The sequence below is a fragment of the Notolepis coatsorum genome, assembly GCF_963971535.1.
Source record: "Notolepis coatsorum genome assembly, chromosome: 8".
Lineage (NCBI taxonomy): Eukaryota > Metazoa > Chordata > Actinopteri > Aulopiformes > Paralepididae > Notolepis > Notolepis coatsorum.
In genome coordinates, this window is record NC_140172.1 from 68024832 (window position 1) to 68052007 (window position 27176).

Sequence of the window (27176 nt, forward strand, 5' to 3'; positions counted from 1 at the left end):
AATGTATTCCCAGGGTCAGACATATTGTGTCTATTACTAGGCTTGCTTAAATTGTGATGAAACAAAGGAGAATATGAATTATGATTTTTCTTTGCATCTTTGACAATGAATAAACACCATGCTAATAATGATCAAACATTAAAAACTGCCACTGATCTTGGTCAGTACCTTCTTGAGATCATCTGTAGATCATATGTACAAAAAATCTTAGGAAATGAATAAAGGGAAGATGATTAAACAGAAGATTCTGTAGATACAGTACTGAATTCTCCCATCCCGGACCAATGCAATTTGAAATATTATTATAGAATATAGAATAGCAGGCTTATAAATTACCTTATTATAGCCAATTCGCACATTTATATATATACATAATTATTATCTTTCAAATGGCCGAGTTCAATTTGGATTTACCAGGCGTGCATAAGAACAGATAATGAAATCTACTGTAATCTACTGTACTTTTTTATTTTCACCAGGGTGCAACCGGTTTTTAATTTCAGATCTAATTGTTGCTGGCATGCTAACAATAGGGAAGAGAAACTAAACTGCGTTTCAATATTTGTCAATAACGTTACGTTTTGTGGTATATTATCCAGAATAATAAGAGTTATTAAAAAAATGCATACAGAACTATGAACCTTGAACCCCATAGATCCTTTCAGGGAGTGTAGTTTTGAAAATGTCCAACGCAGATCCAGAGCTAGCGATGTCCTTCACAAAATGGCCGCCAAAAAAACTACAATTCCTGTGGTTCAAAGTTTTCCAAAATGGTTGCCTCTCGCGAAATAACCCTGACCAAAATGAAATAAAAATCTATCTAATAACACTTTAACCTATTCCTAAACTAACGTATTGATGATAAAATACATTATAAATGCTGTTGTGACATGGTTATGATGTTTATACTTGAATACGTTTGAAAATAAAAAACAATACTTTTGTAGAACACTCTGGAGATATTGATTTATGACACAATGTCATTTCGGGACCGGTACCGGTCCCATCGGGTGGAAGAGTTTAAGGAAAATGGGTTTTGCCTAGTTTGCCTATTTTTTTTATTTTTTTTTTTTATTTGCCTTTTTTCCCCTCCTTTTTCCTCCGATTTTCTCCCATCCCAATGTTAGTCGTTATGCCAATTCCCAATCCCCTTCCTGGTCGCTGCGCACTTACCCCCCACATTCGGTCTGGGAGAGTGGAGGCTATCACGTGCTTCCTCCGACACACGTCTAGCCAATCAACCGCTTCTTTTCACCTGGCAGCGCGGACTCTCACTGAGAGCGTGTAACGTGTGGAAGGATCACACTACCGCCCTTAGATCCTATCCGCGCTTAGCAGGCGCCCCGACCGAACTGTAGGAGTCGCTGTTTACAACGACCCGGACCCACCCCGCCAGCTTCTCCCACCCTCTAATACTGCCAATTGTATTAGTGTGAACGGCCAGCCAAGCTGGTGACAACCCCGGAGCTGTGAGCTGGATTCGAACAGGTGAATCCAGCGTCTCCGGGGTTGGTGACGAACGTAATCTCCGCTACGCCACCTAACCGCCCTAGTTTGCCTATTTGTATAGATTTGGCTTCAGTCTGAGATGTTATTTAGGGTTACTTAAATTACATAAGTACTCGTTGCTGTTTGGCCAGGGTTTGAAGTCTTCAGATTAACAAGCTGGTATTTCCCTTTTGTGAAGTCACAAGTAATCGTTGGATTGCCATGCAATTTGCTGTGCATATATCCATGACACCAAGAGGAAGCAACCTATTGCTTTTGGTCACCCTGTGCTGACTCTAGCACCACCTTCATATGATTCATAGCCTGTGCCTGTCGAGACTGTGCATATCAGCTGCTCTTGTTACCGTCATCGACTGAGTACAATGTCGCATGTGAAAGTAATGGCTACGTGAGGAGATCGTTAGGTCGGAGGTCTGCACTCTATTGAGTGCATTCTTCTAGTTTGATAGCTATGTTCTTCTAGCATTGCAATTTGAGTATTAACCCTTTCACTGCCACACTACCAAATGCCTGGTTAACCCTCTCACTGTGACAATACAGAGGGTTAACCCTTTCACTGCCACATGACAGAGGGTTAACCCTTTCACAACCACACAACAGAAGGTTAACCCTTTCACTACCATCTGTAGTGTGGTAGTGAAAGGTTAACCTTATGTCGTGTGGTAGTGAAAGGGTTAAACCTTTATCTCCCACCATTTAGAAGATTCAATATGGACTCATATGATCTTGATGGCTTAGTCTGAACTGTTGTTGTATGTGATTATGATCTTGAGCTGTGATGAGAAATGCTGTATTCAGAACCTCAGAGAGTATGTTAATTGCCCAGTAACATACTTTTTCTCTGCTTTATCCTGTCGTATTAATTCCCCTGCCAAGTGTAGCTTCACCCGCAGCACACTATAGGGCTGTCCCATGACAACATAGATGAACTAAGTTCATCTGAATCCAGCTGATAGAGTTGTGCCCTTCCTGATGACTTGTTGTACAGAACTTGTAAGTCGCTTTGGATAAAAGCGTCAGCTAAATGACTAAATGTAAATGAATCCAATTCACTATCCGCTCATATCCTGTAATACAAAAGACCAACATGTCTCAGTAGAGTAGTATTGCAATTACTCTTTTCTCTCTTGCTGTTTCATTCCCATAACATTAAAGCACATATGAGGGCAGTATCATACAATGCATGAAAAATGCATGAAACTGTAATTCACTGCTTCATCCATTTGTCTTAACTCATTCACGGCCACTAGCTTTCGGCATATGCACTGTTTGGCGCCAGCGTTAATGACCATTTTAACTATGTTTGCAGACCCATCGTGTGTTCTGTATTATAGCTATGGAGACAATAGTATGGCTCATTTTACAGGCATTGTTCATAGTCCATTACTGACTAATCAGCTCATTTCTACACACTGTAGTTTATACACGCTAAACAGTGCCCCAATTTCCGGAATAATCCAGTCTTTTTCCATAGATCGCGAGATAGGACGCATTATATGCAATAAGCCCGACTCGTTCTGGTTGATTCCCTGAAACCCCAAATACTCCCAAATCAAAGTTATATAACATGTACCTTCACAAAATCATCAAGGGGGGGGGGGGGGGGGGATTGTTACAGAAACATGTCTCAGGTTCGGTAAAATAGACATAGGGGATCCTTACCTTAGCCAGGAGGTACCTGTACTCCAAAAAGAATAATTCCAATGATCCCATCGGCGATCATGATTACTCGTTTATATGTAATTACACGTGTTTACGGGACACTATAGGTTTTGAGGCGAGCAGATCTGCTAGCGATTGCCTTGCAGGAGCTCCTCCCCCTCAGAGCGAGTCTCGATAGTCCATTTCATTCAGTCTCTCTCCTGTTCCCTTTCTATCAGAGTTCAAAAGGTAGGCGATACTGCCACCTGGTAATATTCTATCGTTGTTGCAATTCCAACGTAGGTAGATGAATCATAGACACCTAGATGGCTCCGGCTGACCGTATAGAATGGGGATCAAAGGAAAAGATCAAAGGATCAAAACCTGAGTATACTCTGGTTTTGGCGCTCAACCGTTGGCGAGATAACCCGACTATAGTCGGGTATGGCCATTAAAGAGTTAAAGGAACGCGTCAACTTTTTGGGAAATTAGCTTATTTGCTTGCCATCTACCCTAAAGTTAGACAAGCAGATACGTATTCTTTTCTTCTCTGTGCATGCATTAGGCTTAGGGAACAGCCGCATCATTCACTGGAAGTAGGTGTGCCAGTGTAGCCTAGTTCCGAACAGTCACAAAATACACTCCAAATACAACTCCAAAACTTTTTGCCAAACCACTGCTGCCTTGGCGCAGTGATTTCACGCATCACCTCTGAAAGCCCCATTCTAACTTCCGTCAATAAATCCAATGTGACTATTAGCTACTGTAGCGACAGGACACGCTTTCATTGAGTGAAGTGGATATCATCAGATAGACTTGCTAATAGTATCTAGATAAATCACAACTTTACATTCAACTACTAGGAACTACTATCACTGAGTGTGTCTGACTCCCACCTAAACGGACAACGTATAAGATATGAAGTATATCACGCCATATGTACCTTATGCATACTGTAACTGAGGGGTACAATTCCCTGACTGTATTAATCAAGTACTGATATCATTGAATCACTACCGACTTGTACATTGCTGGCCAACACCGTACAAAGGTATTCTAGATGACGACACTCGCACAATAACAGGTTTTCCACACAGAATACTCGGTTAGAATATTTATTACATAAAAGGGATTGTTTACAGTATTTAGATTGCGCTTATAAGGCAAAGAATGTGCAGTCAAATCAATAGTGAATATCAAGGTAATTAGATCTGGTTATTCTGGGAAAGGGTGTACTACCGGTTGTAAGCCAGCAGAGGGGGCCAAAGCTCTATGCAAGTCCAGGGTTCAAGGGGGCGATGTCACCCTGGAGCAGCGGGGAGAACAGTGGTGATCCCAGGGTGCGCTCCGCGCAGATGAGAGCCGTCGAGCCTCTGTTACGACAGAGACAGGCTTGAGTGATGGTCTCACGGGCAGGTGTAAATCCCACAGTAGCAGTGGGGTAGGCGGTTCTCTGTTCCAGCAGCTTGGTCAAAGCAATGAAGAAGAATAATCCTTGCCCGGAGAGTGGCACTGCCGGTGGGGTGTAAGTCCTCCGTGGTGCTGCTGCTGCTCCGGTGTAGATATCCTCTCCGGTGCGGTAGTGCACGGCTGAACTTGACGTTACTGTACTATTAGCACGCGGCAATAAGTGCTCTATTATAGACACACAATTACCCCCTTCACGTGGTCTTTGACTCGTAATGAAGGTTTACTAATATATAGAGAACGATACGACAAACAGACGTATTTAGGATAACACGAGGCTCTATCTTGGGGCATGCGAGCCCTGTTATACCGCACGTTGCGTAGTGGGTAAGGCTTTACTTAGTAACTGAACCAGACTGAACTGAAGGCGAACTGAAAGGGAACTGCAAGGGGGAACTGCAAGCGGGGTTCTGTATTCTTGCGCCATATTTATATCCACGGTGGACAAATAGTGCCTATCTCATTTCTGTCGCCTCCCGGTCTCGTAGCCGTGGGCGAAAGCGGGCATGTTCAGACATATCTCGTCGGTACCTTTCAAGTCAGCTCGAGGGGGCAAGGCTTTACTCGGTGCCTGGCGCCATGGGATCGCTTCCAATCGGGGAATGAATATTATGGTCTGTCCTGCTAGACTAAAGGGATATTCCGTGCATATTGTACAAGGAATATACAAGGGATATCAAACGATATACAAATAGTATACATGGGATCTCAGGCAATAAATATATATATTCGGTTTAATCTGACCCTTTGTAACAGCCGCCCCCTAATTAGTCCCACCTAATTAGCTAAGCAGGGACAGATTAACCGCACTGTCCACTACTCAATGTCTGTGAGGGGTCGGTCAGTTCACAAAGTCAGGGGTCATGGTCGTCATTAGGCAAGTCGGGGAGCCTTGGCGACTCGATCAGCCTCGCCACGGGTCGGTTGTAGATCCGCCCTTGGCCGAGCACTTCTGCCACTCTGACCTTTCCGTCGGTACCAGTGGTCACTTTGCTTACGCGGCCGGCCGGCCACGCAACTCGGGGTGGTGACTGGTCTATGGTCATGACGACTGGACGGGATGAAGGGGGGCTTAGGAGGAAGCGGGCCTGAGACTGCTTTGATCTTGGCTTGGCTGTGCTTTCTCCTCCTCCGTCTGTTTCTCTTGTTCGCTCTGTACCCCGTGTGAGGAGGGGCCGGTCCCGGCCGCCCCGTCAAGGAGTCGCTTGGGGTGCTGGGTTCGAGGTCAGCTACGTCTGAAGCGCAGCTGAGGGGGGTGGAGTTCCGAACTCCCTCTGGTACCCACGGTTCTCTCACGGGCCTCTCGCTTAATGTCAATAGCCTCTGCTGTATGGGGGAGAGGCCGGTGTCTTCTTCTGTTGCTCTGGAGTGGAAGCAACTAGTGGCTGCTGTTCGGTTGGGAGATTTAGCGAGGGGCCCTTGTAATGTCCATCCTAGGCGGGTCTCGACTGCTGCAGGACAACCTCTGGGTCCTGTATGGACCCGGTCTATCGGGACTATGAGTTCTGCATGGTCGGAGCCTATCAACAGGGTCGGGGTAGCGCCGTCCATGAGCGGGATAGGTAATTGGCGCAGGTGCACATATTTATCCATCAACTTGGTGACAGGGTAGGTGTACTGCGAGAGTCCTATTTCTTGGCTGGTGAAAGCATTTGTGATCTTGTACCGTCGCTCTGGCTGCCCGCTTGCTGCGATAGTGAAGGAGACATTCTCGCCCTTTATCGTCTTTAAATCTCTCCTTATTGTCCGAATCGTCATTTGGTTCTCGCTCCCCCGCAGTCCCAGCTGGGCCGCAGCGGACGCGAGCAGAAGGGTCTTCTCTGACCCGTCATCAAGGACGGCGTAAGTGTCCATGACTTTGTCCCCGTGGCTCAGGAGCACTCTGACCACTTTGAGGAGCACACGGGGGGTCCCGCTGTGCTGGTCAATGTGGAGCACTCCTGCTAGTTGGTTGTCTTGGACCTTCTGGTGGGCTCCGCACCGTGCTGCGCGGTAAACGGCGCCCGCCTGGGCCGCCTGGCGCCACTGGTTCACTTGGACGGGGTTCAGTGTCTTATATTCGGCGCACTGTGCCAGCCAGTGTCCGCCGTCGCAGTAGGTACAGTAGGGAGCGGTCTGGTGGAACTTTGGTTCTGGTGCCACCGCCTCGGCGTGGTACATGACCGCGACGGGCCCACTCTGTTGTCCTGGGTGACGCTTGTTGATGTCGTGCAGGACCTCCAGGTGGGTGCCACCGCACCTACTGCACTTTTTCTTCAGGTGACACTCAGCTGCTAGGTGGCTGCGCGCGCAGCGGAAGCAGCGGCGGTGGTCCTTGACCCACTGGCTCACATCATCCGTGGTCAGCTTCTTGAAATCCTCGCACTGGTGGAGCCGATGTTCTCCCCCACAGTACTGGCACTCAATCTTCCACTGGTCCTCTTTCGTCGAGGGGGTGTTGTGGTTGGAGTGCTGCGGTACTGACTCTGATTGGTGCATGACAGTCACCGATCTTCTTCCATCATTTAGTCTCCTGGTTCCTTCTCTGGAGCCAGGGGTGCTCCGTCCGAATGTATCTAGCCGTAAGCTGCTGACTTCTCTCGCTAGGAAGTCGGCTAGATCGAGGAGGTTCGGTTCGGGGCCATTAGGGTCTCGGTGGTCTCTCTGCCGCCTAAAGCGCTCCTGTCGGGCGGGCGGTAGCTTCTCCAAGATCCTCTCTACATTTGAGTTGGCGTATAGTTCATGCCTACCCTTTTCCCTCTGCGCTCCCAGCATCCCTACCAGGGACTGCACTCTGATGGACAGGTCGTCCAGTGCTCGATTGTCTGTGGCTGGGGGTAGGCGGTCAATATGCCTTATCTCTTCTATCACGTAATCCCATATACGTCCATATCTCTGGTCCAGCGCTGCAAGGGCCGCTGTGTATGGTGTCGAAGAGGAGGCGTAGGCCAGCGCTATATTGTGCGCTTGCGGTACTTTCAGGTGCTTCAGTAATATTGCATACTTGTGGCGTTCATCAGCGACATCCACCATCATTGTCTCTAGGCACATCCGGAGCTCCGTGTACTGTGCTCGATTCTCATAGACGAAGTCTGGGATTGACGGCGTGGCAATGTATGACGCTGTGGGTGACTGATACATCGGTGAGCGTTGGGGGAGAGGCCTCCTAGGCGAGTCTCCTCTGGCGTGTCGTCTTGGGCTGGTACTTGGTGGGTACCGAAGGTCGGGTACCCAGGTGCTGTTCCTCGGGGCTGGCGGTGCGTCAAACTCACCCGTGAGTTGAGTCGGGGGTTTGTAGCGCAGGGCCTCGGGGCTGACTTCTGGGCTGTACTGGACCTCCTGGTCCTGAGTACGTGGCTGCGGGTCGGGGCTGTACTGGGCCTCCTGGGCCAGAGCACGTTGCTGCTGGTCGGCTTGACACCCCTCCTCTTCCTCCTCCTCTTCCTCTGCTAGGACCTGAAGTCGTCTGCTCAGTCTCTCGGCGTGGTCCGGTTCCGTTACCCGGTTGCTGGGTCTCGTATGGACCGGCTGGGGAGGGGGTTCGGAGACGTGGACAGGCTCCTCCTGTAGGCGGGGTTCGGAGACGTGGACAGGATCCTCCTGTAGGCGGGGTCCCGGGTCGCTTCGTCGGGTAGGGGAATGTGTCCTAGACCCATGTCTCGACGATCTCTGGGAGCTCCGTGCGGAGTGAGGGGGTGTCGCCATGGCAACCAGTTTGTCCATCAGCTCCGCCTGCAGCCGGTCGCGCTCTGCCTCGCGCCGGGCATGGGCTGCGTCGCGCGCGGCTTCGCGCTGGGCGTTGGCGATGTCGCGCTGCGCATTGGCGCTGGCCTGGGCAGCATCGCGCTGTGCGTTGGCGACGTCGCGCTGGGCATTGGCGCTGGCATGGGCGGCGTGGAGCTGTGCATTTGCGACGTCGGCGCGGCTTCGCTCGATGTTCTCTTCTGTCTGGAGGCGTCTGGTCTCCAGTCTTATTCGGTCGTCCTCGCTCCTTTGTTGCGCCTGGAAGCGCTCTCGCTCACCTGCGAAATGTTCGCGCTCGCACGTCTGTTGCGCTTGAAGTCGATCGCGTTCGGTGGAGGCTGCCAGGGTGGCGATGAGTGCTTGCGCCAGCATCTTGTCCGCCTCGCTGGGGGAAGACGCCGTTCGGGGCGATCGGCTCCCGGCAGTACTGGTTGGAGATCCGTTCTCCGGTTGCGTACCGCGGAGATCCGTCTCCTGGGTGCGCGTCTCTTTAGGGTTGTCTTCCTCCCGGGGCTGGTCGGGGACTACTTCTTGGGTAGTGTCTGGGGGTAAAGTCGTGTCAGTTCCCTCCTGGTCCCCACCGTGAGCTTGGTCAGTTACATTAGAACCCACTAGGGCCTCTGTTGGCGGGGTAACCTGGTTGTTAGGGTCGAACATAATTTTACTTTCTACTTTTTCCGCGTTTAACTTCCCTTTAAAGCTAGGTATTGGACTGACAGAGTATGCCTCTAGGTAGGGAGGTGGCTGTCGTCTGCGCTGCGGGCGATCTAGCTTAGGAGAACCGTTTGTGGAGTGTTCGTCATCGGCCAATTCCATATTAATATTATATTAATATTACGCTAATTATTATCTCGGCTATCGAAGGACCAATTGTAACTGAGGGGTACAATTCCCTGACTGTATTAATCAAGTACTGATATCATTGAATCACTACCGACTTGTACATTGCTGGCCAACACCGTACAAAGGTATTCTAGATGACGACACTCGCACAATAACAGGTTTTCCACACAGAATACTCGGTTAGAATATTTATTACATAAAAGGGATTGTTTACAGTATTTAGATTGCGCTTATAAGGCAAAGAATGTGCAGTCAAATCAATAGTGAATATCAAGGTAATTAGATCTGGTTATTCTGGGAAAGGGTGTACTACCGGTTGTAAGCCAGCAGAGGGGGCCAAAGCTCTATGCAAGTCCAGGGTTCAAGGGGGCGATGTCACCCTGGAGCAGCGGGGAGAACAGTGGTGATCCCAGGGTGCGCTCCGCGCAGATGAGAGCCGTCGAGCCTCTGTTACGACAGAGACAGGCTTGAGTGATGGTCTCACGGGCAGGTGTAAATCCCACAGTAGCAGTGGGGTAGGCGGTTCTCTGTTCCAGCAGCTTGGTCAAAGCAATGAAGAAGAATAATCCTTGCCCGGAGAGTGGCACTGCCGGTGGGGTGTAAGTCCTCCGTGGTGCTGCTGCTGCTCCGGTGTAGATATCCTCTCCGGTGCGGTAGTGCACAGCTGAACTTGACGTTACTGTACTATTAGCACGCGGCAATAAGTGCTCTATTATAGACACACAATTACCCCCTTCACGTGGTCTTTGACTCGTAATGAAGGTTTACTAATATATAGAGAACGATACGACAAACAGACGTATTTAGGATAACACGAGGCTCTATCTTGGGGCATGCGAGCCCTGTTATACCGCACGTTGCGTAGTGGGTAAGGCTTTACTTAGTAACTGAACCAGACTGAACTGAAGGCGAACTGAAAGGGAACTGCAAGGGGGAACTGCAAGCGGGGTTCTGTATTCTTGCGCCATATTTATATCCACGGTGGACAAATAGTGCCTATCTCATTTCTGTCGCCTCCCGGTCTCGTAGCCGTGGGCGAAAGCGGGCATGTTCAGACATATCTCGTCGGTACCTTTCAAGTCAGCTCGAGGGGGCAAGGCTTTACTCGGTGCCTGGCGCCATGGGATCGCTTCCAATCGGGGAATGAATATTATGGTCTGTCCTGCTAGACTAAAGGGATATTCCGTGCATATTGTACAAGGAATATACAAGGGATATCAAACGATATACAAATAGTATACATGGGATCTCAGGCAATAAATATATATATTCGGTTTAATCTGACCCTTTGTAACACATACTGCACCTGTGTATACTGTATACTTACTTAATCATAGCATATATATTTATTGTAATGCAAATATAACTGAGAGGGGTTACATACCCTCATCTGCACCTTGACTTATTTACACTGCCTACTTGCTCATATGCACATACTCAGAGTTTGTTATATTGTTTACACTGCCTATTTTTATTTTTACTTCCCCACTGTACTATAATTTTATGACCTGTATCATGTCTTCTACTATCACCATGTACCTGTACCCCCCCCCCCCCCATGCTGCTATGTTGCCTGAATTTCCCCAACAGGATCAATAAAGGAATATCTGATCTTATTTGTTGATACATACCATTAGTCTTGATCACACACTTTGTGGATACATAGTAAGCTTGTGTAACACATCCTAGACTAGAGATAACCTAATCACACAAATAAATTACATTGTGACCACAGAACTTGTAATACACATGGCAGTTTAGTACAATACCTTCCTTCTAGATTATTTATATAAATGTTAAATTTGTTTTATGACCATAAGCTGTGTAGTTATTCTCTGTGATTAGACATTTTACTGTACAACTGAAATGATTAGGCCTACACATGGCAGATTAGCACAAATAAATAATGTGAAAAGTAAGGATGGGCATTATGGGGGAAAAAAGTGTCACAATATTGGGAGGACGTTTTTATACTGATATACGTATATAACAATATTGTGATACAGTATCAAACAGAAACTGTAATTTTCTTTTTTTATCCACTTTTTATCCTCTTTCTATTTTTTCTCCCATCCCAATTCCATTGTGCCAATTCTCCCCTCCCCTGTCTTGAACGTTGCTTGCATATGCCCCCCACTGGCCGGTTGTAGGGAGGATAGAAGACTTGCATCACGTGTCCCCTCCGATACACGAGGAGGCAGCCTGTCACATCTTTTCACCTGCCAGCGCGGACTCTCATTGGCGAGGTGTAACGTGTGGGAGGCTCACACTACCCCCGCCATTTCCTGTCTCTGCTGTGCAGGTGTCCCCAACCGACCTGTAGGAGTCGCTGTCCACAATGTCCAGATTACCACCCATTGACTTCCACCCGCTAACTCTGCCAATTGAGTTAGTATGACTGCTGGCCCAAGCCGGAGGCAACGCCGACAGCCGGAGTCGAACCCGGTGTCTCTTGCGTTGGTGACGAGCACAATGTCCGCTGCGCCACCCATACACAGAAACTGTAATTTTCTATTGCAAATCTCAAATATTACAAAGGTACTCTCATATTAATTTAGACAACTAAATTGTCTATCATGATTCACAGCTAGGATGGGGAGCACGTTCAGCCATAGACTTATTCCCCCACCACAAACTGCCTCTGCCAGTCTTTTGTGCCAGTAGCCATCAGGCTACACAACAGTGGGCACAGACTGCAGCACAGACTCTGGTGCAGTGTGTTACTACGGTTTGGACCATGTATACCATCATCACTATTACTACTGTCTGATTAAATCCTGCCACTCACGAGTCACTACTGTTCAGTGTTCACTACTACTACGGTTCACTATCATACTACATGCTCTTTGTTCTATGTTCTATTACCTACAGTATGTACCTATCCTACCTGTAACCCCCTCATGCTGCTATGACACTTGAATTTCCACAAGGGGATTAATAAACACTTGACTTGACAATAAAAAAATATATAACTAGAAATAACTAAAACAGTGATTGTGGATAAATAATCAGTATATTGCCCAGCCCTAGTGAAAAGCATCCTGTTCCATGGAGAATTTGTCATTTGTCTTTTTCAGGTGATGCACATGTTGAGTTCTGCTGTCATTTAGCCAGAGGTAACATTGACCCAAAGGAACCCCCTATATACGAGTATGTGAAGTTTGTTGGAGATTTCAAGTTTCATAACAATGGTAAGTGCTTTTTTTTGTATGTTTTTTTTGCTCATAATATGTGACTCAGATCTGGTTTCTTTCATGACAGTGTGAACGGCACAAACCACATGGAATCTGATCTTTGCAATTCTGATTTGGGCCACTTTCATAAATGATGTGGTCCTAAAATCAGATACAGGTCAATACAATTCAATTCATGCAATGCAACCTCAAGTCTGAACAGTCATATCAGAATGAATGTGACATGGTTACATCCATATTCGTTATTGTTGATTTGCGTATTTGGGGGGGCAGTTCAGGAGTGTGACCAGTTCACACTGCAATCTGATATTGGCCACATAAATAAAAAAAATTAAAACAGCCAAGCCAAACACATTTATCACAATTAAGCACTAAGGCTTGCGGTGTGAACATAGCCTTAGTGACATCCCTACATCAGTTTTGCAATTTTGAACAATAACAGTTTGGTAGTCGTCTTTTGTTGAAACAATTAGATCGTATTTGGGGGAGAAATTCGAATTACTCTTGATTTAAGAGAGTCATAGTTACTCCTACCGTTTACCCGTGCTTCATTGCCCACACATCGAGTGCTCTAACCCTAACCTGCCCACATGCCACCTGCCTGCCTACCCACGTCACCCCTCCTCGGGGAAACTTGACCTTTGTACCCCCCTGGCCCCCCTAATCGCACCCTAGGAAGAGGGCCTCCTTTCGGGACACTTTTCCAATGGGACTAATGATGATAATTAGACCTCCACTCTCTGTCCATGGTGCTGAAATACATGAAAAATGCATGATGACCGTCTAGATTGACCCTTGACCCCCAAGAGTGGGCCTCAATGGAGGCATGCCGTCTCACACACACACACACACACACACACACACACACACACCAGGGTTTCCGTTAGAAAATATTGTTGCCGGTCTCCGTGACCTGCAAGATTTCAATCTACCGGACAAATGAGATTAATTCCGGTCATAGTTTATTGAGCTTTAAAACAATTGATAGGCAGGCTATATAAAGAATGTCATCCTCAAGGCATGTAGATTTATAATATTATTACTTAAAACTAGGCTACTTTTGCGTATACAGTCATTAATATATTCCAAATAAAATAAGTCCCTCGATACTCCGTGCTGCTGCTGACTTGAAATAAAATAGACCGCGTATGTGGGCAGTCGGTCCGACACTAAACAGCAGTCTGTTATAATCACATTTTTATGAGCTAACGAATTCCGTTATATTGGACATTTGTATTAATTATATCAAGCGAAGAACTGAGAAATTTGGCAGAGAGAGACGGCAACATTATCGTGGGTTTGCGTGATGTATATCTCCACCTCCCAACGACTTGGTGCTGGTCATAATGTCCGGTGAAAACAACTCCCTCCAAGCACAACTCGACCACCTGAACTGTATTAAAACAGGCCAAAATCAAATAGCCCATGCGACGAACGATTCATTACATTCGTTTCATCGTTGCTCCACCAAGCAGCCGGTCCAATGTTAATGAAAGCTGTTGTCAGCGCGAGCCGGCCGCAGTTAGTTTGCAAGAAGCATCCAGCTGCAGACCCGCAGAGCAGCTTTCCAGGTCTGGGGACCGCACTGTGCCAGCAAAGCTGGCGGGTTCTGTGGGTCTGCAGCTGCATGCCTCTCGCAAATCCAGCAGCAAGCTCTCGCCGACACAGCGTCGTCATCACCAGACCGGCTGCTTGGCGAAGCAACGACAACAAATGCAATGATTGTTTCGTTCATCGCATAGGCCATTCAACTCCAGCCCACCTGAATACAACCCAAACAATCAAATTGTGCCCAGAGGGAACCACTTTCACCGGACATTATGACCGGAGAGATTAAATATGTCGGACTTCAACAGATTTTGCCGGTCAAATACCGGTAATTACCGGCTAACGGAAACGCTGACACACACACACACACACACACACACACACACACACACACACACACACACACACACACACACACACACACACACACACACACACACACACACACACACACACACACACACACACACACACACACACACACACAACACACACACACACACACACACACACACAGTTATTGAGAGTAAATGAGTTTGAATATGCCCACCAGTGATGTCATCAGGGACATTGAATCCTTGTGTTGTGTTAATTACAGCTCAATTAAATTATAAGGTACAGTAGCAGTCCCTATAAGACACAGTATTGCTATTTTTTCATCTATATCGTTTAAATGATGTAGCTGTAATTAACACAACACAAGGATTCAATGTCCCGGATGACCCCCCTGGTGCCCATATTCAAATGTTTAGAGTTTTTGGATGTATGTGAGATTATTTGCAAAAAGAATCAGCATTACTTTGAAGCAAAGTGCCCCTGGCTTTAAACACTTAAGCCTGAGCAGTCCGGTTGCATGTTGCATTTCTTTTTCAAATGTAGCCAAGAGTAAAGACCCTAACCCTGTCAAAATAGCAGTCAAAGTGTATATTTTCAGCACTATGTTTGTTTACCAATGATTTTAAGTGTTATTATTATTAGTGAAATATTAGTTTATAGAAATCTCAGCGCATCGAGTCGGAAAAAGGCTCATATTGACGCGAGGAAATGGCGCAACCTAACTTGAGTGTAGTCTTTTGAAAGAAGAGACCCAGGGCTTTCGATGGACTTTTGAATTTCATAAAAATACACTTCCTAGCTCACGCCAGCCCCTGTCAATCATCTGACTTCTAGTGTGAAGCTTTTTTTCCCCCAGTTATTTTCGGGATCATATCTCACAGGTAGAACAAACCTGAACGTTATTGCCATAAAATAGAACGTAGTTAGTTTTGTTTACCTTTCTGTGAACGTCTAGAAACACGGCGTTGCAATCTGATGAAAAATGGCGGAGAAATCGGCATTATAAAAGATTAACTGTACTTACAGCTGATTTAATTCACGGTTTTTGCTGCAGGGGCGCCTGGTGGTACAAAATCCAGATTGAACTCTGCCATTGGAAAGGGGAGATTTGGCCCGATCCATAGATGTGTGGATAGATGGCCATAATAAGGTCATTTATAGGCCTGATATTCTATATTCTATATTCATATTTCAAATTGCATGTGTCCGGATGACAGAATTCAGTACTGTATCTACAAAAACCCCTGTAAATCATCTGCCCTTTATTCATTTGCTTAGATCTTTTGTACACATGATCTCAACAAGGTGCTGAATGAGCTCATTCAAGATTTAGAAAAGTTATATTCTCCTTTGGTTCATTACAATTTACTCAAGCCTAGTAACAGACACAATATTTCTGACACTGGGAATACATTCCCTGAGATCCATAGATGTCCCTAGATACGGAGAACATGCAAATGGACCTTGTAGAAGTGGCGCAATTGTTACAGGTCCCAAAGCTGTCGGGTACCTTCACAAATCATGTGCGTTCTATGTCGTCATTCCCTCCTGAAACACATGGGTATTGTCACAGGGAATGAAGACAACAAACTGTTCGCTTCACAATCCAAATCTCCTCTGAGAGCTTTATTCACAAATACTCTCAACTAAACATCATTATCAAAAACATCATATTTACATCATTTACATTTGTTCATCTGCTTCAGTGTCTCTGGTTATCAATGTCAATTGTTACCAAAATATTAATTTCTATACTTCTATTTACATTTGTCCGACTACATCAGTGTCAATGGTTATCAAAACATTCACTTAAATCATATACATATTTCTCCTTGATTTCAGTGTCTTTGTTTCAATATCAATAACGTTCACTATGCACGCGCATGTGTGGGTTCTCCTTTTAAATGACAGTGCAAGATCACACCTTTGAAGGAAGGAGCGAGGGAGAGAGTGGTAGACTGGTAGAGGGGGAGAGAGAGAGAGAGGGAGAGACATAGAGAGAGTGGTAGAGAGGGAGAGATGAGAGAGGGATGAGGGAGAGAGAGTGGTAGAGAGGGAGAGATGAGGGGGAGAGAGAGTGGTAGAGAGGGAGAGATGAGAGAGATGAGGGGGAGAGAGTGGTAGAGAGGGAGGGATGAGGGAGAGATGAGGGGGAGAGAGAGTGGTAGAGAGGGAGAGATGAGAGAGATGAGGGGGAGAGATGAGAGAGGAATGAGGAAGAGATAACCATAGTTCTCCTTTGGGGCATCTTTGCCACCTGTATACAGTACTAGTAGTGCATGTACTACCACATGGTACAATTGAATCAACTAGAAGTCACAAATCCCAGTAGTTCAATGAACTTTTACCGTTACACTTACTTGTAGTAGTTTAAGACTGTTCTTAAGCTTCATAGAGAATATTCCTTAACCCGAAATATTAGCTAAACCCAATCTTTACAAATGGCATCTCATTAGCTTTAAGCTCTGACTGGTGCATTTGTAACATGTGCTTCCTTCAACCTTAGAACTCAATTCACGGATAACAATTAACCTTATTCCACATCATTGTCAAGTGTTCAGGGCCCCAGCATTGAATAAACATTTTACAATGTACATTATAACCATAACGTCTTCTATGACCCAGTGGCACGTGCGCGCCTCCTGTAACTGATAACATGACAATCGCCATGGCGTGTCGCAATGCACGCTCATATAATATATCTCAAATATCATATACGTTATTAACCATTCAAATTATTTAACAATCCTCATTACATTCATGTTACCTAACGTTATAGCTTCTAGAGGTAGAGTTTCTGTACTTTTCACAGTGTACTGACCTGAAACACATGGGTATTGTCACATGGAATGAAGACAACAAACTGTCTGGGGAGAGGGTGGAAACCGTCACCGTACCACACAATCTTCCATTTACTTAGGTATGTATTTTTAGGCGAATTTTCAGAAAATATGGCTAGGGCTTAACTCTTTCTGCGCCAAACCGTTTAGTCGGGTTTCGTCGCCAACCGTTGAGCGCCAAACCCGACTATACTCGGGATGTGATCCTTTGATATTTTCCCTTTGATCCCCATTCTAAACACTCGCGCGGACCTCCCTGTATCTCCCTTGCACCGCTGCCTACGTTAAAATTGCAATGACGATCAAATCCTGGGATAGTTTAGTGTGAGGCCACTTTAGTGTGGGGAGTGTCTGCAAGAACTCCTCCCCCTCAGAGGGAATCAGGACAGCAATCGCTCTGAGATTTTATCGCCTCAAACCTATTGTTTCCCGTATACACCACTATACACATACACACAAGTAATTGCGATCGCGATCGGATCACTGGGATTATTCTTTTTTGAGTACCTTTTGGCTAAGGTAAGGTCTATTCTATGTCTATTTTACCGAACCTAAAACATGTTTTTGTACCGATCACAGTGTCGTATTTTACCGGACCTAAAACATGCTTTTGGTAACAATCGCAGTTTCGGGGTAAGACGACCCCCCCCCCCTTGATGATTTTGTGAAGAAACATATGTACATGGTATATACCTTTTATTTGGAAGTATTTGGGGTTTCAGGCAAGCAACCCGGACTTTTGGGCATAATACATATAACGCGTCATATCTTGCAATCTATGAAAAAAGACTGGATTATTTTGGAAAGGGGCGATGTTTAGCGTGTAATAGCACACAAACTAAAGTATGTAGAAATGAACTGGTTTGTCAATGTTTGACTATAAACAATGCCTGTCAAATGAGCCATACTATTGTCTCCATACTATAGCTATAATACAGAACACACGATGGGTCCGCAAACATTGCGAAAATGGTCAATAATGCTGGTTTTCTTCTTCAAATGGGATCTAATTGTTTCAACACAAGGTTACTACAAAACTGTTATGTTATGTACTGTTTTGTGCTAAATAAATCTGCATTTATTTTTTTGGTGAAAATCTAGGTATGTCATCATGACTCACTATCTAAAGATACGGTTAGAAAATTAGCACTAAGTTTTGTTTTCATTTCATGTCCGTCTCTATAAGCCACCAGAGTGCGTCTGGTTGTGTAAGTGTAGTTATTATCATTTCTGATTACCTTCCACAACCCAACCTGTTTCCCATGTTTCGTAATGGCAGTACTGTAGTGCTGTTTGTAATGTGATTACTCTGCAAAAAGTAGACAGGACACACAATATGATGAAATTGACATTGTAATGTGAGGCATGTTAATGCAACTGACATCACAATACCTACTTGCCTACGCGTAAATCCTCATTAGAGGTATGTGATTTAGAGTGATGTGGCTTCTTTCTCACAGTGCCTACATCCTCTTGTAACGGGTTTGAGTTGACACTACCAAGAACCCTGCAGTCATCGCTGGAAGAGAACGTATGCCTTGTTGCTACTGGACGACTAGTCACTCCGCAATTTTTAAAGGTAAAGCCCATTTTGATATATGAATTCTGATTCATCAGGTGATTATTAGAGAATATCTAGATTGTTGACTTCTTAATGTTGTCGACAATATGGAATTTATTTGAACTACTGCAATGCACAGTATGCACTGCTAGCTGGTTTAACGGCTACCGCCACCAAGTCACTTCAACTCATACAGAATGCAGCAGCCCGCCTGACCTCCAACCTACCAAAGTCAGCCCGCGTTACCCCACTTCTTAAGGCCCCAACATACTCGAAAACTGACACGTACACGCACGCAGCTGCAGACACGCTGCACACGCAGCTCTGATTATAGTCTGTGTTTGGTGTCCGGAAGCATCGCGTCAAGTGCTTTTATGTTTTGACAGCTGGGCACATGCACAGTCGGCACGCATATTCACGGAGGTAACAAAATCTGGCTTGCACACGGACACAGATGCGACATCCACGCAGACAAGAGCGTTGACAAAAATTACGCGCATCTGCGGATTTAGGCCTTTAGGGACCTGCACTGGCTTCACATTGCCCTCCTACCTCCTGTCAATGGTCTCTAACTACACACCCTCAAGACCCCTACGCTCTGCATCTTCTGGCCGCCTCAGACACACTCCTATCCGAGCTCCGGGAGGGTCATCAAAGAGAAGCCGGCTATTCTCAGTCCTTGCTCCACAATGGTGGAACTAACTTCCCACCACAGTCAGGACGGTCGAAACCCCACCAATTTTCCACCGTCGACCAAAATCACATTTCTTCAACCAATATCTGAAATGAAGAAGGAAAAAACAATAATAATAAATACTAACCTTCGTACTGTTTTTTACTAGTATGGACTACTACTAAGGAATCTACCTTGCCTATATTACTACCTACTATGCGAATATGTCTGATACTACTATGCACTCAAGACTGTAGCACTCAAGTTTAACACTGTTTGACGAACAATGTTACTTAGCTGCCAGAGTTGTACTCTTCCTGCTGACGTGTACAGAACTTGTAAGTCAGCTAAATTACTAAATGTAAATGTAAATCTAAACTGTGTTGTTGAACAGTTTGACTTGTAGATGGAACATGTTTTTTTTGCTTTCTTAGTAACAAAAAAGCCACCTGAATGTAAAGTTGAAGATGTATTAAATGCTAAATTAGCATAGATGAAGAAAATATGCAACAAAAGCACAAAAAAATAACACAGCTAAGGGGTGATGATGATAGTGATGGTGATGATGATGGTGGTGGTGGTGGTTATGATGATAGTGATGGTGATGATGATAGTGATGATGATAGTGATGATGATGATGATGATGATGATGATGATGATGATGATGATGATGATGGTGGTGGCTACGATGATGATGATGATGATGATAGTGATGATGGTGATGATGGTGATAATGATGATGGTGGTGATGATGATGGTAGTGGTGATGGTGATGATAGTGATGATGATGATGATGGTGATGATGATGATGATGATGATGATGATGATGATGATGATGATGATGGTGGTGGTGGTGGTGATGATGATGATGATGATGGTGGTGGTTATGATGATAGTCAAAAGTCAAAGTCAAAGATTTTATTTGCCATGTATGGACGAATCCACATTGGAATACAGGTACAGAGCAAACACTGTGTGTCTACAACTAATCCAATACAGGAGCAGAGTAGAAACAGTACAGGAAAAATATGTAAAAACACAGACAATATAAAAGGACAAATGCTAAAATTGATATCAACATCCCCTAAAAGTGCATATCATAGTTAAGTGCATAGTGCATAGAGGCACAAATTACAGTAAAAGTGCATATAATCAAAGTGCATGATGCACAGACACACAAAAACAGCACTTCCACAAACCTGACTAATAACACTAAATAAACACACCGAAACAAAATAGGATCAAATACAAAACTAGCCTTTGGAGTCATTCAGGCTGCGCACAGCACTGGGGAAGAAACTCTCAGTAAACCGAGAGGTAGAGCATGTGATAGAGCGGTAACGTCTGCCCGAGGGGAGGGGGACAAAGAGGCCTGCGGCTGGGTGACCAGAGGGGTCGTTGATAATGCCAGAGGCACGGGAAAGCAGCCTGGCACCATAGATCTCTTCTAGAGCTGGCAGGCTAAACCCGATTGTCTTGCGTGCGAGACGCACAATTCTGTTCAGAGATTTCTTCTCCTAGTCTGTGATGTTACAAACCATATAGTACAGGAGGAAGTAAGAACGCTCTCGATCACACAGCGATAGAAGTTGTGTAGAATCACCATGTTATTTGTGAACTCTTTCAGTTTCCTGAGAAAGAAAAGATGTTGCTGGGACTTTTTAACAATGGTTCTGGTATTGGAGTGCCAGCTCAGGTCATTTGAAATAGTGACCCCAAGAAATGTAAAACTGCTCACCATCTCCACCTCTGAGCCATTTATGGTAATAGGGAGATGGGATACCTTGCTACGTCTAAAATCAATGACTAGCTCCTTCGCTTTGGAAGCATTCAGGGTGAGGTTATTGGTCTCACTCCACCTAACTAGGTTCTGCACCTCTGATCTGTAAAATGACTCGTCATTTGAGTTTATACGCCCAATGACCGTGGTATCATCAGCATACTTTACTATCAGATTGTTATCATAGGAAGCAGTACAGTCATGAGTGCAGAGAGAGAACAGTAAAGGGCTGAGAATGCAGCCTTGTGGAGAACCAGTACTTAAAACAAGTTCATCAGACATATTGTTTCCAATCCTGACTCTTTGAGGTCTCAAAATTAAAAAGCTAAGAATCCATTCACAGATAGCGTCGCATAGACCCAGACACTGAAGTTTGTGGATCAGATTAGATGGAATAAGCGTATTAAAAGCAGAGCTATAATCGATAAAAAGCATTCTAACATAGGAGTTTTTCTTATCTAAGTGTTCATACACAGGATTAAGAGCTAAGGAAATAGCATCTTCTACTGGTCTATTTTTCTTGTAGGCGAACTGCCAGGGATCAAGACAGGTAGGAATCTGACCTTTTATATAATTCAGCACTAGCCGCTCTAAACATTTCATTAAAACTGAGGTTAGAGAAATAGGTCTGTAATCATTAAGACAAGTCACAGGTGATTTCTTGGGAACCGGAATGATAGTAGATTCCTTGAAACTCCTTGGAACAAGGCGGCGCTCCAGTGACATATTAAAAAGGTCTGTGAGCACAGGGGCAAGCTGCTCAGAGCAGAGTCTGACGGCCCTGGGAGGAATGCCGTCCGGGCCAGTGGCTTTCCTAGCCTTAGTACTGGACAGGACCTTGTGCACCTCATGTTCTGTGACAGTCAGCCCAGACAAGTCACTGGAGTTGGAAGGAATAAAAACAGGACGCTCTGTGTTACTTTCATCAAATCTGGAGTAAAAGTTATTCAGTCTACCGGGAAGCGAGTGATCACCTTCAGCAGAGGCGAGGCCCCTGAGCTTGTAGGAAGTGATAGTGTTCAGTCCCTGCCACATCCGACGGGGGTCACTGCCAGAAAAATGTCCTTCAATCCGTTCTCCATAGGAGCGCTTGGCGGCTCTTATTGACCGCTCCAGCGAGTATCTAGCCAGTTTATAACTGGTTGCATCCCCAGATTTAAAAGCAGTAGCTTGTTCAGTAAGTTTGAGTCTAACATCAGAGTTAAAGTGGAAATGAAGCAGTGCGATAAATACATATTCATAGCATCACATTAGTATTTAGATAAGCCACAGAAGAAGTCACGTTATAAAAATAAGCAGTTTCTAAGAAAAAACGATTTGTTGTGTACATTTCTGAAGCATTTAGCATTATGGGCGCGGCCATTTTGTTGCTGACGTCATACCGGGGGTTGGGTGTATACACTCTGGTTAGCTGCCTATATTGAATGGGTCAGTCAGCAAATAAAATGTTGCCTACAAAACAACGGGACCGCGGTGGTTCTGTTTGTATTGCTCCTGGCTGTTCAAACTAATTTTACCATGTGAGAGAGAGGAAAGTTGGTTAATTTCCACAAACTACCAGTGAAAAAAACAGTGTTGTTGACATGTTGGCTCGGCCTGGCTGCACTCAGGCGGCGCTACCAGCCTGTTGGACAGGGAAGGAGGATCTGCAGAGAACACTTCATTGCCTCGGATTATGTTGTTGGGGTGGGATGTTTGTCCAGAAGACCACTAATCAGCTGAAGCCGGACGCGGTTCCCTCGGTCTTCGACAGACAGACCGGCGTTAGCTCTCGGGAGCGATCGCTAGCTAGTTGGCACCAGCCGGGGCCCGGCGTTAGCTCTCGCTAGTTAGCGTTAGCAACCGGAGCGTCGCGGAGCATTCAGCCTGCTGGCTACACAGCTTGTGTAGCCAGCAGGCTGAATGCTCCGCGACGCTGGTTGAAGTGGGTCTAGGTAGCCAGCAGGCTGAATGCTCCGCGACGCTCCGGTTGCTAACGCTAGCTAGCGAGAGCTAACGCCGGGCCCCGGCTGGTGCCAACTAGCTAGCGATCGCTCCCGAGAGCTAACGCCGGTCTGTCTGTCGAAGACCGAGGGAACCGCGTCCGGCTTCAGCTGATTAGTGGTCTTCTGGACAAACATCCCACCCCAACAACATAATCCGAGGCAATGAAGTGTTCGCTGCAGATCCTCCTTCCCTGTCCAACAGGCTGGTCGCGCCGCCTGGGTGCAGCCAGACCGAGCCAACATGTCAACAACACTGTTTTTTTCACTGGTAGTTTGTGGAAATTAACCAACTTTCCTCTCTCTCACATGGTAAAATTAGTTTGAACAGCCAGGAGCAATACAAACAGAACCACCGCTGTTTTGTAGGCAACATTTTATTTGCTGACTGACCCATTCAATATAGGCAGCTAACCAGAGTGTATACACCCAACCCCCGGCATGACGTCAGCCATGACGTCAGCAACAAAATGGCGGCGCCCATGTTGAAAACAGGGATATTATATTATATTTTTCAGACAAATAAGATAGATTTCACATTTGATTATAGAACCCTGTCTTACACAAGGTACACAACAAACAAACTAGGATCACATTGCTCACTGCTTCATCTCCACTTTAAGCCATGGTTTTTGGTTTGAGTATTGCTTAACCACCTTGCGGGGAATGCACAAGTCAATACAAAAGTTGATATATCCAATGACAGCGTCACAGTATTGGTCAAGGTCCTCACATTTAAAAACAGACCAGTCTGTGGAGTCGAGACACCCTTGTAATAGTGTTTCAGCATCTTTAGTCCAACATTGAGTGGAGCGTACTGTCGGTTTGATTTGTCTATTTTTCTGAGTATATGACGGTAGAAGAAGAATCGATTGATGATCGGATTTACCAAAAGCTGGCCTTGGGAGAGACCTGTAAGCAGCTTTTATGTTGCTATAGCAATGATCCAGGATTTTGTTTCCTCTTGTAGGGTGTTTTACCTGCTGATGGTAATTTGGCAGAACCGATTTAAAAGAACAATGATTAAAATCACCAGCTGCAATAAACACAGCCTCCGGATGGGAGATCTCATATTTATGTATAATGTCAGCCAGTTCATTGAGAGCAGTCGCGGCGTCAGCCCAAGGGTGTATATAAACAGCAATAAGAAAGATAGCTGGGAATTCTCTAGGGAGATAAAAGGGGCGACATTTAATGACTAGGCATTCAAGATTAGTATTGCAGGTCTTGTTCATGACCGTAGTATCGGTACACCACTTTTCATTCACAAGAAGACAGACCCCTCCTCCTTTGGTTTTGCCGGTGCATTCCTTCAGTCGGTCTGAGCTAAACACAGCGAATCCCGGCGGCTGAAAGGCTGAGTCTGGCGTGTTGCTGTCTAGCCACGGCTCTGTGAGATAGTACGTGGAGCAGTCTCTTGCCTCCCGCTGGAATTGAATCCGGCTCATCAGTTCATCGGTTTTGTTTGACAAGGACTGCATGTTCAAATCAAATCAAATGTATTTGTAAGGCCCGACAACACACGTTAATGTCCCCATGGGCCGGACACGTCTTCTTTAAACAAGTCAAGAAGAAACATAACAATAAGTCAAGAACAAAACAAGAACACCATAAGGTCCAACAAATTTAAGATAAATGCAAATAAATGAATGAATGCAAACACTCCCAGACATACCCCACGCGAAGGTAAGGAAAAACTCACTAAAACCTAACAATATGGAAAAAAGCACCACAGGCAGTGTGGAGGAGAGAAACCTTAGAAGGGCCATTCAAGGGGGGATCTCCCTTCTTAGATGTCGGTGGTAGTATATAGTGTTGCAGACTGACAGTGGTAAGCGTGCACTCATGTGTGTAGTGAAACACAGATGAGTGCATGCAATAGCAACTGAACATTTAGAAAAATTAAAGATAGAGCTGATAGCGATAGCAACTGAACATTTTGAAAGATTAAAAATAGAGCCGACAGCGAATCTATTTGAGGCACAGGGGCGGCGCAAAGAGGGTCGCGTCCTCCCCGTCTTAATCACGGGACATTCAAAACTCCGGTCATCGCTCCGAGACAGCCGGAGACAGGGAGATAGGGGGCGGCGCAGAGAGGGTCGCAACCTCCCCGACATCATCGCGGTACGTCCAGCACTCCGGTCACCACTACGAGACCGCCGGAGACAGGGAGACAGGAGGGCACGCAGAGAGGGTTGCATCCTCCCGGTAGATGGAGGGCAGTGGAGGCTTGAAAGGGCGCTCGCAGAGTTTTACAAGCACCCCGCCTCGCCTGCCCCGGTGTCTGCGTCTTTGACAGCTCCCGTCACCTGCCGAGGGACATGCAGCGAAGTCCTTGCATCTGAGCTCGGGATTAACGTGGGAAACTTCCCGAACATCGTCGCGGATCCGGAGAAGTAATTCTCTGTTGTATCGAACAGTAGTAGATGTCCCGGACACATATACATTTAGAACGATAAACAAACAAAACAAACACAGGAGAGCTCTTGTCACGTCGCCATACAACGGCGCCATCTTGTCAAATGGGTGTCACAGTGATGTTGTGATGATGATGATGATGATGATGATGATGATGATGATGATGATGATGGTGGTGGTTACGATGATAGTGATGATGATAGTGATGATGGTGATGCTGATGGTGCTGGTGGTGAGGATGACGACAACAGTGATTTTAGTGTCAAGGAGTTAGTAAAATTTCTTTACAGCTCTTTAGTACTGCATCATTGTACAGACTCACCTGTCATGATTCTCTCCATAGATGGATTCTTTATTTCAACACATGATTGATGCTCCTGCAGCCTCTCTGGGCTGCTGCTGTTTGTCACACCCATAGAATCATATCAATTCTCACAGGAAGGCAGCCCTCACTGAGATACTGGAACCAGTAGACCATAATAGTAATAAGAGATTCCATACTTATCTATCTGAGAATGACATATTTTCCTAAAATTGTGTCTTTTGTTTCTTCTACCAGGATCTATGTAATGTGGACGATCCTTGTGATGAATTCACATCCAGACACAGCCTTGAATGGAAGTTTCTTTTTTTAGACCACAGGTAAGGAATGTCAGCTCTTGCCATTCGGCTATGTCTATGTGCTAGGTGCCAGGAACTGAGGCTTTTATCAGAAGTAAATTGTCTCTCTCACAGCCCTAATGTAACCCTACTTGATTGCATGTACTGTTGGTATGGTTATCCAGGCTGACACGGCACTGAGATGACAGGTTGATTGTGACAGTTTCCACCATGTGGCTCGGCGTACAGCTTGAAACCCTGGCCTGGATAGAGAGAGAGCGAGCAAAAGGACTAGACTGCAGGGAAACAGGCATTAAAAGAACAGTCGTAAAGCGACACAGACGTACGTCAGTGTGACAGGGGGCCAGATATGTACTATATAGATACTCGTTCATTAAAGAGAAAATACACCAATTTGCATTTGTTATTTCTCTAATATTGTACAGTTCAGTTTCAGTTTGTGAACGTCAACGAGTCTCCTGAAGTTGAACATCAGAGAGACACGACTCTTGAAATGATAAATCCTGGAGTTGCTCTGTAGACAGTGAATAATGGAACAGCTCCTATAGGGATGGCTAGGCGCTACGTCATCATATTCCAAAACGCCACTTCCGTGTCCTGTTGCTTCCAGACGCGATATTCAAAGGCAGTAAAATGGTGCAGTGCTGTGTCCCGTGTTGCAGCAATATAAATTATGTCAACAAATTGGCCGCATTAGGCTAAACATGCTAGTGGACACAGAAGTCATTTGTGACGTCACCCTAGCCCTCCCTATAGGACATTATGACTACGTTCACACTGCAGGCAAAAGTGACCCAAATCAGTTTTTTTGCTAATATGTGAGAGCACAAATCACATGGAATCTGATCTTTTCAATTCAGATTTGGGCCACTTTCATATGTGTATATATTTTTACATCCATCTTCTTTATTGTTCAGGAGCGTGACCAGTTCACACTGGAATCTGATATTGGCCACATTTTTTAAAGGGGACATGCATTGCTATTCCTAGCACTATTTGCACTATCTATTGAAGATAGCACTTTTTTTTTTTAAATGCAT

The 27176-nt window shown here is 45.5% G+C and overlaps 1 protein-coding gene across 1 annotated transcript in view; it reads left to right on the forward strand.

The window, feature by feature from the left end:
• Nucleotides 1-27176, forward strand: part of npas2 (neuronal PAS domain protein 2) — a 221125-nt gene that overhangs the window by 145274 nt on the left and 48675 nt on the right. Inside the window, exons 8-10 of the mRNA XM_084320101.1 lie at nucleotides 12261-12374; nucleotides 18562-18680; nucleotides 26075-26157. Coding sequence (XP_084176227.1) covers nucleotides 12261-12374; nucleotides 18562-18680; nucleotides 26075-26157 — 316 coding nt within the window. The remainder of the gene's footprint in view (nucleotides 1-12260; nucleotides 12375-18561; nucleotides 18681-26074; nucleotides 26158-27176) is intronic.